Source organism: Nyctereutes procyonoides, unplaced genomic scaffold, assembly GCF_905146905.1.
Source record: "Nyctereutes procyonoides isolate TBG_1078 unplaced genomic scaffold, NYPRO_anot_genome, whole genome shotgun sequence".
In the NCBI taxonomy this organism is placed as follows: Eukaryota; Metazoa; Chordata; class Mammalia; order Carnivora; family Canidae; genus Nyctereutes; species Nyctereutes procyonoides.
The window spans coordinates 26,642,661-26,662,994 of NW_026575041.1; the positions used below are offsets into that span (position 1 = coordinate 26,642,661).

A 20,334-nucleotide genomic window follows, 5' to 3' on the forward strand; every position below is an offset into this window, starting at 1 on the left:
GTCTCTCTCTTTGACCTCTTTGACCTTTCTTTATCTTCTTTATGGTGTGAGTGATATTTTGAATTGCACAGTTTAAACATTTTTACTCTTTCAGCTCCAAAATCCCCTCCTGATATTGACATTGATATTGAATTGTGGGATAATAAGACGATAACAAGTGGGCTGAAAAACTACCTCAGGTAAGGAGGGTTTAGCTCCTCCTCTGCATGTGATGACCCCTTACATCCTGGGCAGGTGCCATATGACTCCTTGAAGCTCCTGTGTACAAGCTTCACTGCTTAGAGCAATTCCTTCACTTCAGCTGAAATAGCATAAGGTAGTAGTGTTTATGTGTAGTGTTTTGGAACTTATACTTGCTTTTTCAAATAATAAACTTAAGAGGCTGCAGTATTTTATGAATACTAATACTTGTTTCATATTAAATTTGAATGTGTTTTCATGTATTTTTTAAAGAATAAGTTGAAATTAAAAGTTTTTTGTTTTGTTTTTGTTTTTTATTTAACTGTTGTCCCCATATCTGAGAGAGATTTTGCTGTTGTGGTCCAGTAGTTCTTAAAAATTGAAAGCCTCCCCTTTTAATACAATTGTACCTAGAAGGGCCTTGGTTTCTTGAGGGACTGCCTGGAATGGCCCTAGGACATTAATTATACTTCCTAATCAGCCAGTTCTTAAAGAAGTACTGAAAGTTCCGGGGAAATAAAATAAAAATAAGAAATAAGAAGATAATGCCATTCTCATGCCTCCATTGCAGGTGCCTTGCAGAACCACTGATGACTTACAAATTACACAAAGATTTTATTGTTGCAGTGAGTAAGTACACTTACATTGGATGCATTATAATTGATGCAAGTTTATTTTGTATCACTTAGAGGTGTAAATTTAAACCAACTAGCTGAGATTTTCCTACATATTGCTTAAGAAACTGTCAGTCTGATACTTAATAGCTGAGAGTGTGGTTTGTAAACCAGTAAGAAATTGCAAATGGTTTATTAAAGACATAAACGTGAGATCTAAAGGCATAAAACTAGAAGATATAGGCAGTAGTTCTTTGACATTGACCAGAGAAACATTTTTCTAGGTATGTCTTCTCTGATAAGGGAAACAAAAAGCAAAATTAAACAATTCGGACTACGCCAAAATAAAAAAGTATGTGCTATGAAGGAAACCATCAACAAAACATAAAGGCACCCTACTGAATGGGAGAAAATATTTGCAAATGATATATCCAATAAGGGGTTAATACCCAAAATATATAAAGAACTTAGCGCAACTCAACACTAGAAAAAAAATTTAATTTAAAAAGAGGCAGAGGACATTTTTCCAAAACAGACATACAGATGGCTAGCAGACAACATGAAAAGACACTCAACATCACTCATCATCAGGGAAATGCAAGTCAAAACTACAATGACGTGTCACCTCACACCTATCAGATGACTAAAAATAATAACACAGGAAACAGCAGGTGAGGATGTGAAGAAGGGGGAACCATCTTGCCTGTTGGTGAGAATGCAAACTGGTGCAGCCACTCTGGAAAACGTATGGAGGTTCCTCAAAATATTAAAAATTACCATATGATCCTGTAATTCCACTACTTTGGGTATTTACCCAAAGAAAATGAAAACACCAATTCAGAGAGATATATGCACCCTTATATTTATTGCAGCATTATTTACAGTAGCTAAGGCATGGCAGCAACAATAGTGTCCATCAATAGATGAATGGAAAAATAAGATGTGGTATATATGCACAGTGGAATATTACTAAACCATAAGAATGAATCTTGACATTTGCAACATGGATGGACCTAAAGAGTATACTACTAATGAAATATGTCAGGGAAACACCAATACAGTATGATTTAACTCATGTGGAATTTCAGAAACCAAACAAAGAAAAAGACAAAAAGAAATACTCTTAAATACAGAGAACAAATTCGTGGTTGCCAGAGGAGAGGTGGGTAGGGGTTAGGGGAAATAAATAAAAGGAATCAAGAATATACCTACCTTGGTTTAAAAAAAAAATGCAGAATGAATTAGAATATTTGGCTACTTAGCAGTATTTATACCTAGAACACCTATCACCCCACTTCACTGGGTGATGAGTGTGCTAGGAGAAATTATTTTAGTTACATTTTACTCAATTGATGAATGTCAGTTTCTTAAGAGAGCAACTTCTGGTTAAATAGACAAGACTACAAATATGTACAGTCAGTTATGCTACCTATTTATACTTATATGCTATATTTCTAAATCTGGAGAGAAGAGTCAGGTATTTTTGGCAGGTAACAGGTACTTCCATCAATCCCTTTTCCCTATTTATTGATAATAATCACATATCTATGTCATTTATTTGGATCTATGATTGCTGTAATGGAATATGTATAGATAGACTTCATTCAAAAATTGTGAGGAGGGGCTCGATGAAAAACATATAAGCTGAGAAATTAGAGATATGTACTTTTAAAATATTGAGACCAAAATGCTGGGTTGCCGTCTGAACCCATCACAACAGTTTGTAACAATTAGGAATTAGCATTTCTTCATTGTTAAGATGAACAAGGTGTGACTGCACCAAGTATTTTTCACAGTCTGAAGAAAGAAAGCAGTTATATTAATTTATTACTGCACATTGTAATGCCACAGGAAATGTCTGCTGATAAGTGTCAGATAACATTGAATGACCTTGGTTTTCAATCCAGCATACATGACTGACCACATGATCTCATAAACACCTATACCACTTAACTTTCTTCTGAAAGCTCTCTACTCTAGATTCTCTTCATCAAACTCTATCCTTATTAGATTAACGAAACCTTAAAAAAAAATGTATAATCTGACCTCTCATTTTATTGACTGAGTCCCAGACTGGGCATGTCACTTTGTCCAAGGACACTAACGAGTTGATGGCAAAATCAGGGCTAGAAGCCATTTTTTTTTTCAAAATACTAATATATTTGTTTTTTTTAATAATAAATTTATTTTTTATTGGTGTTCAATTTGCCAACATACAGAATAACACCCAGTGCTCATCCCATCAAGTGCCCCCCCTAAGTGCCCGCCACCCAGTCACACCCACCCCCCACCCTCGTCCCCTTCCACCACCCCTAGTTCGTTTCCCAGAGTTAGGAGTCTCTATGTTCTGTCTCCCTTTCTGATATTTCCCACACATTTCTTCTCCCTTCCCTTCTATTCCCTTTCACTATTATTTATATTCCCCAAATGAATGAGAACATACACTGTTTGTCCTTCTCCGATTGACTTACTTCACTCAGCATAATACCCTCCAGTTCCATCCACGTTGAAGCAAATGGTGGGTATTTGTCGTTTCTAATGGCTGAGGAATATTCCATTGTGTACATAGACCACATCTTCTTTATCCATTCATCTTTCGCTGGACACTGAGGCTCCTCCCACAGTTTGGCTATCGTAGAAGCCTTTTTTTTTTTTTTTCTCTTAACCTAGAACTCTTTCTTGCCAAAATTTTGTGTTATAACATATGGCATTTGAGCCACTTAGCTAAGTAGCTAAATGAGCTGCTTGTTTTAATAGAAACATTTGTTTGTAAGATATTTTTCTCTACTTCCATAGCAAATAATAATCATACTATTCACTACCATAATGATTAAAATCTATTCTTATCTATAAGAATTCATCTTTTGTCTGAGGCAAGTGCCAGATTATAAGATAATAAAATTAGGTTTTATTTGGAAATTCAGCTCTATAAAAAGGGGAAGTTATTCAGAAAGTACAAGGAGTCTTACAGAATTCCTTGACAAAGTATGGATCAGGCCTTCCACAGGCCTGCAGCTAGGAACTGCAAAATGGAGAATTGATGTTTCTCTCCCCAGCCTTTTAAGAGGTTCTCTCCTTTCTGTTCTTTGCTGTCTACCTCATTTGTATCTCCCTTTCCAGTCAGATTTTCTTGGCTTTGGAGCACATTTGGTCATATCAACGCTTATCTTACACAATATGTCTTTTCACATATCTAAGCAGACAAATAAGAGTTCTGGTGTCTCCACTCTAATCCCTGGGATTAGACCTTGTGTATGACCCAGCTTGAGCCAGGCCCTTTTCCTAACCTCATGTTGAGTACTTTAAAGAGAAAGGGCTTGGCAAGGTGGGTAGTCACCCTAGAATTTGTTTATTGTAGTTAAGAGCATGTTAATAGGTTCTTCATTCTGAAATGTTAGATGTTTCTCTAGGCAACTCTCTAAGCAACTCTGATTTGTCTGCTTAGATATGTGAAAAGACATATTGTGTAAGATAAGCGTTGATATGACCAAATGTGCTCCAAAGCCAAGAAAATCTGACTGAAAAGGGAGATACAAATGAGGTAGACAGCAAAGAACAGGTTTTGCAGCATGTTGGCTTTTACCTGACAGACTAGACTTGCTTTAAGCGGTTTCCTTTTCAGATTTGCCGTTGTCAACATGGGCTTAAAATCTATTAGGCCTCTGTTTGCATAGTAATCCTGACACCTCAGAAAAGTAATTCACTGTTGTCTTTAAATCTATAAAATTTGGAAAGGAAGGCCTTTTTCCTTTGTCTGATGGAGTCACTAGGAAGTTTCTGTGTGATTAAGTGTACTATATTGCCTGACACATTAGGCTATCTGTAACAATTTCTGTGATGACTCACATTGCTAAAGTTTTGATTCTGTCCTTGTGTAGCAAAACCAAAGCAGATGATGAGTTACGGTTGTATGGAAGTGCAGTGGCTATGAGCACAAGTTTGAATTAGATAGAACTGGGTTAGTTTGGCTTCCTTACTTAACTAACTTCATGACCATGGTCAAGTTATTCAACCTCTCTAAGCCTTAGAGAATGATAGAGATAATGCTTACTGCATGAAGCAATGTTTATAAGGCATGAGGGTGTGAGTGTTTGTACTGTTTAGATTACTAATGTTTATTTACACATTTGAATGCAATTAAAACTTGACCATTTGCAACCTTTATGTTATAGAATCCGATGACCAAAACTACCGGGTGGAAGCTGTACATGCATTGGTGCACAAATTGCCAGAAAAAAACAGAGAGATGCTGGACATCTTAATAAAGCACCTCGTAAAGTAATTCTCTGATTTATGTTGTTCACTCAACAACTTGTTCAACTGTTAAAGTTAGACTTGTTCATGTCTTTCTAAAGTGTATGATGTTGCTATGACATTGTTATTATAATCAGTCTATCAAATATACTTTTAAAAATGATATGACAACAGCTTATTTTTAGGATCTGTGTGTGTATGTACTGTTTATGTTTACACTATGCAGATGATTAATATCCTTCACAACTGGTAAACTAATGACAAAAACCTTACATGTTAACTTAAAAATATATGAAAGAGTATATTTTTCTCCCAGTTCTTTTAGATGCATTATAAACCCTGAGTTTGAAGAACAGTTCTCTATAGGACTAGGATCAACAGGTTTTGCCAGGTCAAAGTGCCGCTCTACTGTTAGTTTCTTTCTCTGAATTCATAACATCAACGTGGTCTCTGAAGATTTTCTGACTCTGCTCTTAGTTCATCTATGTATTTAAGAATCTGGATAGATAGATATTGTTATTAATCAAGTTTCTCCAGAAAAACAGAACCAATAGACTCTGTGATATATATAGACATAATGTGTGTGTTGTATGTATGTATGAGAAAGAGACTGATTGCATGGAACTGACCTGCACTACTGTGAAGGCTAAGTCTGACGTCTGCAGGGCAGCTGGTAATCTAGAGACTCAGGCAAGAGTTGACCTTGCAACTCGAATCCAAGGCAATCAGGAAGCAGAATTACCTCTTACACAGAAACTCAGTCTTTTTAAGACTTTCAACTGACTGAATGAGGCCTACTGACATGGAGGGTAATCTGCTTTACTCTAAGTTGGCCGATTGATATGTTAATATTATGCAAATAAATACCTTCACAGAATCATCTAGAATTATGTTTGATCAAATATCCAGGTACTATGGCCTCATAAATCTGTCTAAAGATTCTCTCTCTCCCTCTCTCTCTTTCACATACACACATGCCATGCTGCTTGTAAACAAAAGTCCAAATTCAGTTTTTTTATATATATATTTTTTTTATTGAAGTTCAATTTGCCAACATATAGCATAACACCCAGTGCTCATCCCAAGTGCCCCCCTCAGTGCCTGTCACCCAGTCACCCCAACCCCCCACCCACCACCCTTTCTACTACCCCTTGTTCGTTTTCCAGAGTTAGGTGTCTCTCATGTTTTGTCACCCTCACTGGTATTTTCGTTTTCTCTCCTTTCCCCTTTATTCCCTTTCACTATTTTTTATATTCCCCGAATGAATGAGAACATACACTGTTTGTCCTTCTCCGATTGACTTACTTCACTCAGCATAATACCCTCCAGTTCCATCCACGTCGAAGCAAATGGTGGGTATTTGTGGTTTCTAATGGCTGAGGAATATTCCATTGTATACATAGACCACATCTTCTTTATCCATTCATCTTTCGATGGACACCAAGGCTCCTTCCACAGTTTGGCTATTGTGGACATTGCTGCTATAAACATTGGGGTGCAGGTGTCCCGGCGTTTCACTGCATCTGTATCTTTGAGGTAAATTCCCAGCAGTGCAATCCCTTGGTTCGTAGGGCAGGTCTATTTTTAACTCTTTGAGGAACCTCCACACAGTTTTCCAGAGTGGCTGCACCAGTTCACATTCCCACCAACAGTGCAGGAGGGTTCCCCTTTCTCCGCATCCTCTCCAAAATTCGTGGTTTCCTGCCTTGTTAATTTTCCCCATTCTCACTAGTGTGAGGTGGTATCTCATTGTGGTTTGGATTTGTATTTCCCTGATGGCCAGTGATGTGGAGCATTTTCTCATGTGCTTGTCGGCCATGTCTGTGTCTTCCTCTGTGAAATTTCTGTTCATGTCTTTTGCCCATTTCATGATTGGATTGTTTGTTTCTTTGCTGTTGAGTTTAATAAGTTCTTTATAAATCTTGGATACTAGCCCTTTATCTGATATGTCATTTGCAAATATCTTCTCCCATTCTCGTACACCATACACAAAGATAAACTCAAAATGGATGAAAGATCCAAATGTGAGACAAGAATCCATCAAAATCCTAAAGGAGAACACAGGCAACCTCCTTTTTGAACTTGGCCACAGCAACTTCTTGCAAGATACATCCATGAAGGCAAGGGAAACAAAAGCAAAAATGAATTATTGGGACGTAATCAAGATAAAAAGCTTCTGCACAGCCAAAGAAACAGATTTTATTTTTTAAAGATTTATTTAAGAGAGGTAAATTGAATGCAAGGAGTGGGGTAGAGGGAGAAGAGAAAGAGAATCTCCAGCAGTCTGCCCACTAAGCACAGAGCCTGACACAGGGCTTCATCTCATGATCCTAAGATCATGACCTGAGCCAAAACCAAGAGTCAGACGCTTACCAGACTGAGCCACACAGGTGCCCCCAAATTCAGGTTTTAAACTTAAGAAATCCATTACAGGATCATATATAAAAAAAGGATATTTTCCATCTAAGTGAGTATACTATGATTCACGATTAAATGATTAAATTAAATGAGATGCTTAGTACAAGTAGTAAGCTACTTGCCAATTTGAGCCATGCATGTTTGAAATAGTGCTACATAACATGTTAACAAGTCTCATCTTCACCTGCAGATGAGTTCATATGAATTGTCTTCCTGCCCCTTGAAATAAGAGGGAAATTCGCTAGGAACTGCATCATTTCAAGTTCATTATTAATTGTTGCATATGACAATACCTCTTTTAGTTAACAAACAAGGATTCTTGGTCATTTAGCCTTGAATTATATTTTAAAATGCATGACCTCTTCATGAACTTTGACCACACTGTATGTATTGAGCATTCTCTTGATTTATTCAAACTAATCAGCAAAGCCTTTTTAAACTGCTTTTAAAAGCTACATGAGTGTTACATAAATTTTTTTGTCTAATTATCCAGAATGTTAGACGAACTCAAACTTCCACCTTATAGTGAATGTGCATGGCCTGTTACAGGGAATAGAAGAAGATAGTATCTGGCCACAGAAGAATGCTTAAAATCCTTTTGCCCATCCTTTACCACCATTGCTGGCTATGTTCCTAAACCTATAAAAAGTCAATCCCCATTGACTGAACAGTATTATTGGAATTTGTGTCCACATCAGCAGTGACTTAAATAAACTACAAACAGCTAATAACACTCTTGGTCCCTGGCAACCTTAATATATCTGAAGAAAAGAGAATTTAAGACCAGTGATCTGGATTGGTCACTATCTAAAGGACCAGTGACTAAAAGAGTGATTCCAAATCTCCATTAATTAGCTCTGAGACGTGGCACAAACCATTACTTCTTTTCTGAGAATCCTTTCCTTTGTCTTTAAAACAAAGTCCATCTGTTGTCTTTTCTTTGGCCCTAACTTTTAATATTTAAAAGGGCGATTGGGTTTGTTCCTTACAACACTTTGAGGGAATGAAGTGCAGAAATAGCTGAAATGTGGGGTGATAAGTGTCTATATTGAGTTAGCTCAGCAAAAGGGAAATTCAGTGAAGAGAAAATTGCTCATCAGAATAACTTCTGAGCAAGATAGTCATAAACTCTCCTTTTCAAAACCATTTTTTTAAGATTTCCAAATTTTTTTTCCCTGTGAGCTTAATATTAATCTTACTCCAGTTTACTCACACTACTAGGAACTCTTACATTTGAGCAAGAGTGTCTAAGGCCAATTTAATTACAAGGAAGAATAATGTTTTGAGATCATGTTTCCTGTAACATTATTTAATTTTACCAATCCTATAAGGGTCTTTCCTAATTATTTATAGATGAAGAAACTGAAGCCTAAAGATATAAAATAACTTGGCTGATTGCACCTAGCTTCCAAGTTGGATGGATCCTAGCCTTAAATCCAGACAGGCTCACTACTTTTACATACTACTTTCTTAGTAGATTCTCTGATACACACTAAGCAACTAATATATATATAATATTTGGTTATATAAAAAGAAAATATGGAATGAAACTTCTTCTGTTCTGACCAAGAGCTTCTTAGCTAGTGCTCTCTCAGTGAGACAGTCAGCTCTTCCTGTCCTGTGCTAGGAATATTCAAAATCCTGGATTTCCCATAAAATTTTACTTTTGCTTCTGGAATGTCATTAGTGATACTTAGGTAGAAACATAATCTTATATTGTGCTTCTTTCTAAAACTTCATATTTTGCCAACACTTCTGGAAATAAGAGAAAAGATAGTGGTTAACCTAGAAGATTGGTCAAATGAATGAGGTTTCTCCTTAAGAATATATCCAGTTGGGGCACCTGGATGTCTCCGTTAGTTAAGTGTCTGACTCTTGATTTTGGCTCAGGCTATGATCTCAAGGTTCTGAAAGCAAGCCCCATGAGGGCTCCCCACTCAGCAAGGAATCTACTTGAGAGTCTTTCCCCCTGCTTATCCCCCAACTCATGCATGTTCTATCAAAGAAATAAATAAACCTTTTAAAAAAGAATATATCTAACTTTTAAATGAATTAGTCAATTCATAGTTTGATAGTTACTGAGCTAAGGTAACTTTTGCCAAGGTCAGTAATACCAGAGGTTATTTTCTTTCATTTCCATTTTCAAGCCAGCACTGATGCTACCATATCTCCTCTTATTCTTGGCCTAGTATAGTGCTCAGCACTAGGGAGGCACACAGAGAAGTTTTGAATGGATGAGAAGATGGATGGGTGAATGGATGGAAGAGAAAAAGGAAGGATAGAAACATTCATTGGCCAGTTGTCTTATGTAGAGAGCTTAAGAAAACCGCCCTCTGTCCCTAATTTGATGTTATGTAGATTATATCATTTTTACCTTAGGAGTTTTGTGCTTTAAAAAAAAAAGATTTACTTATTTATTTGAGAGAGAGAGAGAGAGAGAGGTGGATGGGAGGGGCAGACGGGGAAGGAGAAGGACGAGAAGACTCCTGTGGAACTCAGATCCCAACGTGGGGCTTGATCCCAGGATCCTGAGATCTTAACCTGTATAATAGGAAAAACTGACTTCTTCGGGGATTAATGCAATAATATCTATGAAATGCCTAGCACTAGGTTCTCAATAATATGTTTAGTGTATTCAAATATAATTCCAACCAATCTAATTTTAACCATCTGTTATAAGAATTATAGTACTCTAGAGAATCCCTAAGAACTCATAATCTCTTTAGGGTGATTGTATTTGATTTTGGATATCAAGATTTATTCCTTTAATTAAGCTTTGTAATTATGCCTGTCCGGGTCCCAGACCCAGGCGGACAGACGCCAACTCGCCCAAGAGTTTACCAGGTGCTGAGCTCGCGGCCCCGCAAGTGTGGAGGCGAGGAGCCCGCGGGCCCCCCCAGAAAAAAAAAAAAAAAGCTTTGTAATTATTTTTAATTAGCTAATGTTAACTTTTTACATCTTTTTAGGCTATATACCATACATGCCAATTGGGAGTGGCTGAACCTGACTACTTGGGAAAATTAACCTATCGTGGCATATTTTACATTTTATTTATGCCACAAATTTGATAAATGAGAACATTTCCTAATTATTAAATATTTAACATATATTATTTTCATTGCTCTTATTTGCAGAGTATCTCTACACAGCCAACAAAATCTCATGACTGTCTCAAACCTTGGTGTCATATTTGGCCCAACTCTAATGAGAGCTCAAGAAGAAACTGTGGCTGCCATGATGAATATTAAATTTCAGAATATTGTAGTTGAAATTCTGATTGAGCACTATGAAAAGGTAGGCTGAATTTTCATGTTGAAGTATCAAATCTTGTACCTTGCTTTTAAAAAGGAATTTTCCATTTGTATGATCTTTGAGTTCATTGTAATCTCAGGTTCTTATAAAATATCAATCTTGTACATTTTATATAAATTGCTTCTTCATGAGGACTGTGATTGCTTTTTTTCTGTTTAGTTTTTAAGTGCTTCTCAGAATCCTCCAGGTAAATGGTTTCTTCTCCTTTTATATCAGTTACTTTTCAAGATTTTCTTCCTTAGTATTTATATAGTGAGTTTTTTGCTCATATTCAGAGAATTTGTTAGACTCACTTGGTGATTAAGTCTATTTTTAATCTTTTTATCTCTGGAATTAGACTTACAGCAGCAATAATATTCTCAATAAAACAAAAGAATTCCAGGGACACACTTGAAGCCCTCTCTAGTCTTTAAACAGTTTCTTTGAAAGATTGAGATCTTAGAATAACTATGGAAATGGGAAATTGAGAATGTCAAAATGATTAGATGATTAAAAAATCCAGCCATTGGAAGTCAAAACATTTGTGATCCATTTATGCCTGGTCTACTTCTTATAAGGAAAGACTCCTTCCCTGGGCTCCTTGTTGGTGCCTGTGGAAAAATATCCCTCATTTATCGAAGGTTACAAGCACTTACAATGCAAGACCACATGGCTGTATCCTGTAGCTGTGCTCAGACTTCTCCCTGTAGCTTGTCATGTTCCAAGACAGCTCAGGAACTGCATGACAGCACCTTCTCCCGAGAAGCAAAGAACTGTTTGGAAGACTGAGCCTCTTCCCTTCAGGTTATATTCAGCATGATGTGAGAAAGGAAGTATCACAATAGTAAGACTCAGTATGTTTTGACACACATTTGTTCATATTTGAATTATTGGAAAGTCTTTGAAATTCATTGTTGGGAAATTGGGGAAGATAAAAAAGAAAACCCAGAAAATAGACGTTACTCAGTGTAAGTGGAAAAGAAAGTTATGATTCTAGGATATTTTTTTGTATCAAGTGTTCTTTTGCCATGAAACTGATTAAATAGCATATAGATCTAAGATTATTTAGTAACTCACAGATACCATTTTATGGTGAAAATGGCAATTCCCCCACTTTTTTGACCTCAGTCCATTTTGTTTTTTTGTATGTAGATTTTTCATACTGCCCCAGACCCAAGTATTCCTCTTCCTCAGCCTCAGTCTCGATCTGGATCCCGAAGGACTCGCGCAATCTGCCTCTCCACAGGTTCCCGGAAGCCCAGAGGCAGGTATACACCGTGCTTGGCAGAGCCTGATAGTAAGTGCGCCTACAGTCAGGAGATGCTTTCTTTCTTCATTCTTTGGTTTAGCCTTACCTCACCTTACCAACCTTAGGGTAGAAATACAGAGATGATTTTACTGATGCTGTCTATCCAGCACTCCCCCCACCACTTACATATTCTTTGTTACAAGGTACTTTGAACCAACAAATTCATTACTGCTACAAAGGGAAAAAATAATTCACTCAGTGCCCTTTTTTCCTGCAACTGCTATTAAGTACATTGGGTACTACTTTATAGCAGGTTTTGTCCTATTGTCAAAGTGGTAGAGAAGAAAACAAGAAAAAGTCTGGCTAAAGCAGTCATTTTCTTCCTTCTTTTCACATTATGTCCTTAAAGCATCATCGCCTGGGTATCAGAGTGTCCGAAAGAGAGAGAGAGAAGAAATAAAAAGAGAAACCACACTACACATTATTCCTAACTTACTGTTCTGAATGAAGCCCCACAGTGAAGTGAGTGGCAGCTTGAGTACACAGTGGATGTTAAACTTGTTTTATTTAACTTTATACTCCCAACCCCCCTAATTTTTTCTCAAAGTCAGTATTTAACAGAAAACAATAATTTTTAATTTAGATATGTTTGAATAGTTCATTATGGTTTTTCTGATATTTTTTCTTAAACCTTACTTTTAGGAACATTAAAAAATAATTCAGTTACATAGCCAGTTTCTTATGTTGCTATATTTTTGGCAGAAAAAGGAAAAAGTCCTTTCTTTTAAAAATATGAGCCGCTTCTAATTTGCAGCTGACATGACTGGTGCCTTTGAATGCAGGAGGACTCAGATACATTGAAACTCAGAACCAGCTAAGGTCAAGAAAGTTAAAAAAGACAGAAGCACGTCTTTAATATCCTTTCTTCCATTGATCTCTTATAATATCATCAAAGAATCTTAATTCTATTACTTGTGAATTCTTTTTCAGAAGCAATTTTTTCTTAAGTAGGCTTTCACACCCAGCATGGAGCCCAGTGCAGGGCCCAAACTCATGACCCTGAGATCAAGATCTGAGCTGAGATCAAGAGTTGGACACTTAACTAACTGAGCCACCCACCCAGGTGCCTCTAGAGGCAAATCTTGTCTGAATTCAAGTGGCCCACTAATCCTTTAAGAAGTAACATTATTTCATAGGGTCAGGGTACATATACAGTCTCCCTTGAATAGTATTGTAAAATACTTTCACTAAGTTGAAACGCATATTTTAAAGCCTTTCTTCAGAACTGAGGACAGTTCTCCATACTTGATAAAGGCCTGTCACTTCTGTGGACTCAGGGGGCCCCCGAGCACATACGAGTTGGAGAGCGGAAGGGTTTGGGTTGTGTTGTTCTCAATAGAGAGCCACTGTTGTTTTCTTGCACCCACTCAGGTGACTCTTACAGCAGCAGCCCAGACAGCACACCCATGGGGAGCATTGAGTCTCTGTCCTCTCACTCCTCTGAACAAAACAGCACAACCAAGTCTGCCTCCTGCCAGCCCAGGGAGAAATCTGGAGGGATTCCTTGGATCGTATCCCCATCACCTTCCAATGGACAGAAAAGTCTCGGAATTTGGGCAACTAGTCCTGAATCAAGTTCTAAAGAAGATGCGACCAAAACGGATGCAGAATCAGATTGCCAGAGTGTTGCCTCCATCACCAGCCCAGGGGATGTTTACCCACCCATAGACCTGGTCATGAAAGGGCCTTATGGGCTCTCAGGACTGAAAAGAGCCTCAGCATCCTCTCTTAGGTCCATCTCTGCGGCTGAAGGTAAACCAGTTTTGAGCTCAAGTAAAATGCCATTGTCTCTGTATCACCTGCTGGATTATTCAGCATGATTAAGCAGAGAAAAGTTAATGGTGAAGGGGCTAACAATGCTGTTCCTGAGCTGGGATTTTTAAAACTGTGCACTGTGACTTTTTTCCTCGATCTTTCCATCGCTGTGAGGTGATGTCTTTGTAATTACTGTACATTGTGATCTCCCTGCGTGATGGGCTGCTGTGCTCAAAGAACATTCTGTACCTTCTCAGTTGGGTTTAGAGAAAAATGCTTCCTCTTGTTATGCACATGGACTGTGTTACTGCTATTATTTTGTCTGATAGCTCCTTGCCTGTTTTCTTGGGTTTTCTTTTAGGAAATAAGAGCTACGGTGGATCCATTCAAAGCTTAACTTCTGTAGGTTTCAAAGAGATGCCCAAAGCGCCATCAAACCCAGACTTGCCTCCAAAAATGTGCAGGAGGTTAAGGCTAGACACTGCCTCAAGCAATGGCTACCAGCGACCTGGCTCTGTGTAAGTGAGAGAGAGTTTGCATTTGTTGTATCTTCTCGGGATACACAGTAGTTGAGTATGTCCAAGAGAACCCTTAGGAGTCCCACAGCTGAATGCCTCATTTATAGCATGGGAACATTCAACCTCTATAGGACCCTACCCTCTTCTACAAAGGATGTACAAATTTAGAGTATGCTTAAGATATATATTTTATGTATCTTATGTAATGTGATATGTATTATATTATTCATTACTATATATTATATATATTATATGTTATATATTATATATCATAATATATTTTATAATATATTATATATATATATATTCCACACACATAGGATTTTAGGCATCTGCCTTACGAGCAGAACTATGTCCCAATTTAAAGTTATGAGAATATATGTATAATATAATAGTTTTGGGCTTTGAAACTAGACATTCTGTAAAAGCTAGACATCTACCTCTCAGCAGAGCAAACTGCCCATATCCCAGCTCCCCCACCTCTTTGTTAGAAGTACAGCTGCCATTTAGATTGTGAGGGTTTGTTTTCTCTCCTTTCCATCACAAGTCTCCCCTACCTGAGTATTCACTGGAGCTCATGGAGAACAAGGAGGGTGAAAGGCAAAGGAGAGTACTTTTAATCAAAAGACCCAGAAATTTAAAGGCAGATAGGTTAGAGTACATGTATGTAAATAGGAAGAGGACAAAGAAGAGAAAATGGGAACTTGGATAAATGAGGAAGCAAAATCTAAAAAGGAAAGTTTTTATCCCTTTCATTTTATTTTCCTGACTTTAACTGAGCTTTCCAAATGCTATGTGAGCTATTACTGGGCATCTCTACGTATGTTATCTCTTAATGTCCTTTGCATCCCTCCACAGTAAGTAGTAGAAACCTCATTTTAGAGATAATAAGAACTAATACTTGGAAAATTAGGGAACCAGTTTAATTACTCATTGAAAGTCTAGTAAGACATTTCGCTAAGCCTGCTTCTGTTGGAACAGTATCTTAAATTCATTAGTTCATCACCTTCTTTGACAAGAACTTTATGATTTTAGAGTGTGTTTGACATACATTATCTCTCTTGGTCAGAAATCCAAGTACCACTATATAGACAAATACTATATTTGTAAATCTGTCTACTGCCCGGTATGTATAGTTCTAGCCATTATGCAACATTAAATTTTAAGCCAATATATAAAGGGAGATAGCAGAATATAAACCCCATCCTTTGTGAGGGAAAGAAAAGATTTGCTTCTGTTTTGTAATTGTACTGACAAAGTAGAAATTAAAATATATATTCTGTATTAGGTGTAAAATGACCTTTCAAATTATCAACTGCCTAGGCTCTGAGAGAAAGGTTTATCAATTAAAGAAATACAACACACTTTAAAAATCTAATTTAAAACATCATTCATGGAATTTGATACTGTCTTCTAATAAGTATAGAAACTCTTCTCATTACCCCAGTGTTCCCCAGTACCCCAGTGTTTTAATGTAGTCTCACTTTCTCAAATAGACCTGCCCTGCCTCCCATGATTTGAAATAAGATTTGAACCCACAAATGTATTTATTGGCCACATATTCAGAGTTCCCTCATTTCACTTTAGGAACTATGTTCAAATATTTAAAAAATATGAAACATTTTAGAATTACTTTGTCTTAGCTATCAGAATGAACAACCATTTTTTTGTCTTGATGATTTGATTCTTCCCTATGGCTCCACAGGAGTCAATATCACTGCTAGAAGCTGCGTGGGAGAAAATGTCTTTTTTACTGCTCCCACAGTTTTCTGAACTAGAAAAGATGAGAATGGTAAGATCCCCGGGGGAGGTACCTATAGGTTTATAACATCTGGTCTGAGCTGGAAAATAGATCTAAAAATTTCTTCCACATTAAAGCCTAAAACAAATAAAATTCAGCTCAAATTTTGGAGATAGTTCATAATTAATTATTTTTGGTTTATGTTAACTGATAACCCTGAATTATACTTTGAACTCAGTGATTTTCTGATAGATTTTAATGAAACTTGCATTTTAAAATTATCTTTCAGTGTGGCAGCAAAAGCCCAACTGTTTGAAAATGCTGGTTCACTTAAGCTGATTTCTTCTGGGCGGTAAGTTCTCAAAACCCTTAATGCAATATGCAAATAAATAAAATAGTGGCGACATCAGTTTATTGACATGTTGAGTCATCTTTGACCGCTCTGACCTTCAGGTCTGCAGATGGTCAAATCCATACCCACTGTCTCCTCAGAGGGGGGAAAAAAAAAAGCCTGTCTGTAAACAGCATTTAGCCCCTCAGACTGTTATAATGATGCCTCACGTACTTAAATCTTCATGAAGGAAGGGTTTCAAACAAGTTTTCAAAAAGATACAAGTTGCCATAACCCTTGGCATAGCAAAGACTCCTTTGATGAAAATTTGTGAAATTTTCAAAAGTATATTCTTTTTTTTTAATAATAAATTTATTTTTTATTGGTGTTCAATTTCCCAACATACAGAATAACACCCAGTGCTCATCCGTCAAGTGCCCCCTCTGCCCGTCACCCATTCACCCCCACCCCCCGCCCTCCTCCCCTTCCACCACCCCTAGTTCGTTTCCCAGAGTTAGGAGGCTTCCATGTTCTGTCTCCCTTTCTGATATTTCCCACACATTTCTTCTCCTTTCCCCTTTATTCCCTTTCACTATTATTTATATTCCCCAAATGAATGAGAACATATAATGTTTGTCCTTCTCCATTTGGCTCATGTCACTCAGCGTAATACCCTCCAGTTCCATCCACGTTGAAGCAAATGGTGGGTATTTGTCATTTCTAATGGCTGAGGAATATTCCATTGTATACATAAACCACATCTTTATCCATTCATCTTTCGATGGACACCGAGGTACCTTCCACAGTTTGGCTATTGTGGCCATTGCTGCTAGAAACATCGGGGTGCAGATGTCTCAGCATTTCATTGCATCTGTATCTTGGGGGTAAATCCCCAGCAGTGCAATTGCTGCTGTAGGGCAGGTCTATTTTTAACTCTTTGAGGAACCTCCACACAGTTTTCCAGAGTGGATGCACCAGTTCACATTCCCACCAACAGTGCAAGAGGGTTCCCTTTTCTCCGAATCCTCTCCAACATTTGTGGTTTCCTGCCTTCTTAATCTGCCCCATTCTCACTGGTGTGAGGTGGGATCTCATTGTGGTTTGGATTTGTATTTCCCTGATGGCAAGTGATGCGGAGCATTTGCTCATGTGCATGTTGGCCATGTCTATGTCTTCCTCTGTGAGATTTCTCTTCATGTCTTTTGCCCATTTCATGATTGGATTGTTTGTTTCTTTGGTGCTGAGTTTAATAAGTTCTTTATAGATTTTGGAAACTAGCTCTTTATCTGATATGTTATTTGCAATTATCTTCTCCCATTCTGTAGGTTGTCTTTGAGTTTTGTTGACTGTATCCTTTGCTGTGCAAAAACTTCTTATCTTGATGAAGTCCCAGTAGTTGATTTTTGCTTTTCTTTCTCTTGCCTTCGTGGATGTGTCTTGCAAGAAGTTACTGTGGCCAAGTTCAAAAAGGGTGTTGCCTGTGCTCTCCTCTTGGATTTTGATGGAATCTTGTCTCACATTTAGATCTTTCATCCATTTTGAGTTTATCTTTGTGTATGGTGCAAGAGAGTGGTCTAGTTTCATTCTTCTGCATGTGGATGTCCAATTTTCCCAGCACCATTTACTGAAGAGACTGTCTTTCTTCCAGTGGATCGTCTTTCCTCCTTTGTCGAATATTAGTTGACCATAAAGTTCAGGGTCCACTTCTGGGTTCTGTATTCTGTTCCATTGATCTATGTGTCTGTTTTTGTGCCAGTACCACACTGTCTTGATGACCACAGCTTTGTAGTACAACCTGAAATCTGGCATTGTGATGCCCCCAGACATGGTTTTCTTTTTTAAAATTCCCCTGGCTATTCGGGGTCTTTTCTGATTCCACACAAATCTTAAAATAATTTGTTCTAACTCTCTGAAGAAAGTCCATGGTATTTTGACAGGGATTGCATTAAACGTGTAGATTGCCCTGGATAGCATTGACATTTTCACAATATTAATTCTGCCAATCCATGAGCTTGGTATATTTCTCCATCTCTTTGTGTCTTCCTCAATTTCTTTCAGAAGTGTTCTATAGTCTTTAGGGTATAGATCCTTTACCTCTTTGGTTAGGTTTATTCCTAGGTATCTTATGCTTTTGGGTGCAATTGTCAATGGGATTGACTCCTTAATTTCTCTTTCTTCAGTCTCATTGTCAGTGTATAGAAATGCCACTGACTTCTGGACATTATTTTGTATCCTGCCACATTGCCAAATTGCTGTATGAGTTCTAGCAATCTTGGGGTGGAGGCTTCTGGGTTTTCTATGTAGAGTATCATGTCATCGGCGAAGAGGGAGAGTTTGACTTCTTCTTTGCCAATTTGAATGCCTTTAATGTCTTTTTGTTGTCTGATTGCTGAGGCTAGGACTTCCAGTACTATGTTGAATAGCAGTGGTGAGAGTGGACATCCCTGTCTTGTTCCTGATCTTAGGGGAAAGGCTCCCAGTGCTTCCCCATTGAGAATGATATTTGCTGTGGGCTTTTCGTAGATGGCTTTTAAAATGTCGAGGAAAGTTCCCTCTATCCCTACACTCTGAAGAGTTTTGATCAGGAATGGATGCTGTATTTTGTCAAATGCTTTCGCTGCATCTAATGAGAGGATCATATGGTTCTTGGTTTTTCTCTTGCTGATATGATGAATCACATTGATTGTTTTACGAGTGTTGAACCAGCCTTGTGTCCCGGGGATAAATCCTACTTGGTCATGGTGAATAATTTTCTTAATGTGTTGTTGGATCCTATTGGCTAGTATCTTGTTGAGAATTTTTGCATCCATGTTCATCAGGGATATTGGTCTGTATTTCTCCTTTTTGGTGCGGTCTTTGTCTGGTCTTGGAATTAAGCTGATGCTGGCCTCATACAATGAATTTGGAAGTACTCCATCTCTTTCTATCTTTCCAAACAGCTTTAGTAGAATAGGTATGATTTCTTCTTTAAGCGTTTGATAGAATTCCCCTGGGAAGCCATCTGGCCCTGGACTCTTATGTCTTGGGAGGTTTTTGATGACTTCTTCAATTTCCTCCCTGGTTATTGGCCTGTTCAGGTTTTCTATTTCTTCCTGTTCCAGTTTTGGTAGTTTGTGGCTTTCCAGGAATGCATCCATTTCTTCTAGATTGCCTAATTTATTGGCGTAGAGCTGTTCATAATATGTTTTTAAAATCGTTTGTATTTCCTTGGTGTTGGTAGTGATCTCTCCTTTCTCATTCATGATTTTATTAATTTGAGTCTTCTCTCTCTTCTTTTTAATAAGGTTGGCTAATGGTTTATCTATCTTATTAATTCTTTCAAAGAACCAACTCCTGGTTCTATTGATCTGTTCCACAGTTCTTCTGGTCTCAATTTCGTTGAGTTCTGCTCGAATTTTAATTAACTCTCTTCTTCTGCTGGGCGTCGGGTCGAAATGCTGCTTCTTCTCTAGCTCCTTTATGTGTAAGGTTAGCTTTTGTATTTGAGTTCTTTCAGTTTTTGAATGGATGCTTGTATTGCGAGGTATTTGCCCCTCAGGACTGCTCTTGCTGCATCCCAAAGGTTTTGAACGGTTGTATCTTCATTCTCATTAGTCTCCATGAATCTTTTTAATTGTTCTTTAATTTCCTGGTTGACCCTTTCATCTTTGGCAGGATGGTCCTTAACCTCCACGTGTTTGAAGTCCTTCCAAACTTCTTCTTGTGATTTAGTTCTAATTTCAAGGCATTATGGTCTGGGAATATGCAAGGGACGATCCCAATCTTTTGCTATCAGTTCAGACCTGATTTGTGACCCAGTATGTGGCCTGTTCTGGAGAAAGTTGCATGTGCGCTTGAGAAGAATGTGTATTCAGTTGAGTTTGGATGTAAAGTTCTGTAGATATCTGTGAAATGCGTCTGGTCCAGTGTATCATTTAAAGCTC

General features: G+C 37.8%; 1 protein-coding gene across 5 annotated transcripts in view; it reads left to right on the forward strand.

Annotated features, from left to right (window-relative positions):
* Window positions 1-20,334, forward strand: part of ARHGAP42 (Rho GTPase activating protein 42) — a 309,228-nt gene that overhangs the window by 267,192 nt on the left and 21,702 nt on the right. For 4 of the 5 annotated variants that reach the window (XM_055320459.1, XM_055320462.1, XM_055320461.1 and 1 more), the window contains 8 exons: window positions 95-179; window positions 752-810; window positions 4,967-5,072; window positions 10,601-10,760; window positions 11,910-12,054; window positions 13,438-13,818; window positions 14,183-14,339; window positions 16,370-16,432. In XM_055320459.1, the coding sequence (XP_055176434.1) occupies window positions 95-179; window positions 752-810; window positions 4,967-5,072; window positions 10,601-10,760; window positions 11,910-12,054; window positions 13,438-13,818; window positions 14,183-14,339; window positions 16,370-16,432 (1,156 nt within the window). The remainder of the gene's footprint in view (window positions 1-94; window positions 180-751; window positions 811-4,966; window positions 5,073-10,600; window positions 10,761-11,909; window positions 12,055-13,437; window positions 13,819-14,182; window positions 14,340-16,369; window positions 16,433-20,334) is intronic. The other variant, XM_055320460.1, reaches the window with a different exon arrangement.